Source organism: Myotis davidii, unplaced genomic scaffold (assembly GCF_000327345.1).
Source record: "Myotis davidii unplaced genomic scaffold, ASM32734v1 scaffold223, whole genome shotgun sequence".
Lineage (NCBI taxonomy): Eukaryota > Metazoa > Chordata > Mammalia > Chiroptera > Vespertilionidae > Myotis > Myotis davidii.
In genome coordinates, this window is record NW_006294609.1 from 1,381,073 (window position 1) to 1,382,663 (window position 1,591).

Sequence of the window (1,591 nt, forward strand, 5' to 3'; positions counted from 1 at the left end):
GGAGCTCAGAGTCCGCAGGTTGGTTTCTTGCAGTTTGCGGGCCCGGTCCTCTAGGCGGCGGGCCAGGCCTGTTAGCTCTGCGTGCTTCACCTTGAGCCGCTTCACCTTCTCGTCCGCCGGGTCTGGGATGCCCGTGCGCCGCAGTTGCATGTTCTCGTCCAGCAGGTCAGAGCAGCGGCGCGCCAGCACCTGCAACGCCTCGGACAATTCCGAGTTCTGCTTCACAAGCTCTTGGTAATCCAGGCTCAGCGGCGAGAGGGCCGGGGCCTCGCCGGGCTGGCTCCTGGAGTCTTCTCCTGTCCGGTCGCTAGGACCCCTGGGCTGCGATGGTGGTAGTGGCGGTGACAGCGGCGGCGACGGTGGTGACAGCGGCGGCGGCGGCGTCGGCGGCGGCGGCGGCGGCGGGGGCGGACTCAGGAAGCCCAAGATGAAAGTGTCTGCCGAGGAAGCCCGCTCCTCGGATTCGGGGGCCTTGGGACGACCCAGAAGGCTGTCGAGCGAGTGGGAACGCGCTGGTGCCAAGGAATCGAGGGAGCCGGAGCGCGTGGGGAGCAGGTTGTCACGCGAGTTGGAGCACGCTGCGGGCACCATTTCGAGGGAGCGGGAGCGCACGCGAACGCCGGCGCTCAGGCCATCAAAGGATTCGAGTGGGACTTTGGGGGACTTTAGGGGGCGGTGAGAGTCGCTGGCGGTCTCGGGGTGCGGTTCTTCCGAAGAAGGCACCGCCTGGGGATCTGGGGTCCCGGGCAAAACCGGGTGCCAGCGGAAGTGCTCCAGGATGTACTTGAGGAAGAGCTGTCGCTCCACGTCCAGCGCCGCCTGCAGGTGGCGGATGCGCGAGGCCTGCTCGCCGTCGGTCTCCCAGCGAAGTTGCGCCAGCACTTCCTGCAGGCCACAGCAAAACTGGTAATAATAAGTGTTACGACGTGGAACAACTAGAAGGATTATCTACTCCTGATGACGATGGGCATGGTAATACTGCATTGGAAACTAACACACACGTAGCTTATGACCCAGCAGTTCCATTCTCCATTATATAACTAGAAACACTCTTGCACATCAACACCAGGATAGATGTGCCGTCGGGCCCGGACTAGCCAGCTTCTTGGGTGTCGCGCGGCTGCCACCGGAAGGGTTAGGCGAGTCCTTGGTCATGGTGGCTGCTGTCCCGCCAGGTGCCTGGAGCCTCCTGGCCCCGGCCTCCGGTCGCCAACGGATGAGGACAGTGGGGGGCGGCGGTAAAGGCATGGGGGTGAGGTGGGAACTGGGTGGAGGGGAGCTATGGGGGGAATAAAGAGGAACAACTGTAATAATCTGAGCAATAAAGATTTATTTTTAAAAGAAACAAAAAAATTTAAAAGTAAATCATGTTTCAAGCCCTCGCTCCTCTCCCAGCTGCCTAGGCCCGGGATGGGCTCTCGAAACTCCTGCTCAACCCACCCCATGTCCTTCCCAGGATGCCCCGGGGGTCTTTCTGGCTCCAGGCTTTCCCTGTTCTTGGCACCATGACCCTTACGACTGACCCCGACACTCTCCCAGGCACTGTACCATCCCTTTCAGGCCAACAGGGGCTGGTGGGAAGTCAGGCTGC

General features: G+C 61.6%; 1 protein-coding gene across 1 annotated transcript in view; it reads right to left on the reverse strand.

The window, feature by feature from the left end:
• LOC102768164 (RIMS-binding protein 3A) overlaps positions 1-1,155 on the reverse strand; it is a 4,857-nt gene extending 3,702 nt beyond the window's left edge. The window contains exons 1-2 of the mRNA XM_015567252.1: positions 1,099-1,155; positions 17-885 (exon numbers count right to left, since the gene is read on the reverse strand). Of these exons, the coding sequence (XP_015422738.1) occupies positions 17-885; positions 1,099-1,155 (926 nt within the window). The remainder of the gene's footprint in view (positions 1-16; positions 886-1,098) is intronic.
• Between the last annotated feature and the right edge of the window lie 436 nt (positions 1,156-1,591).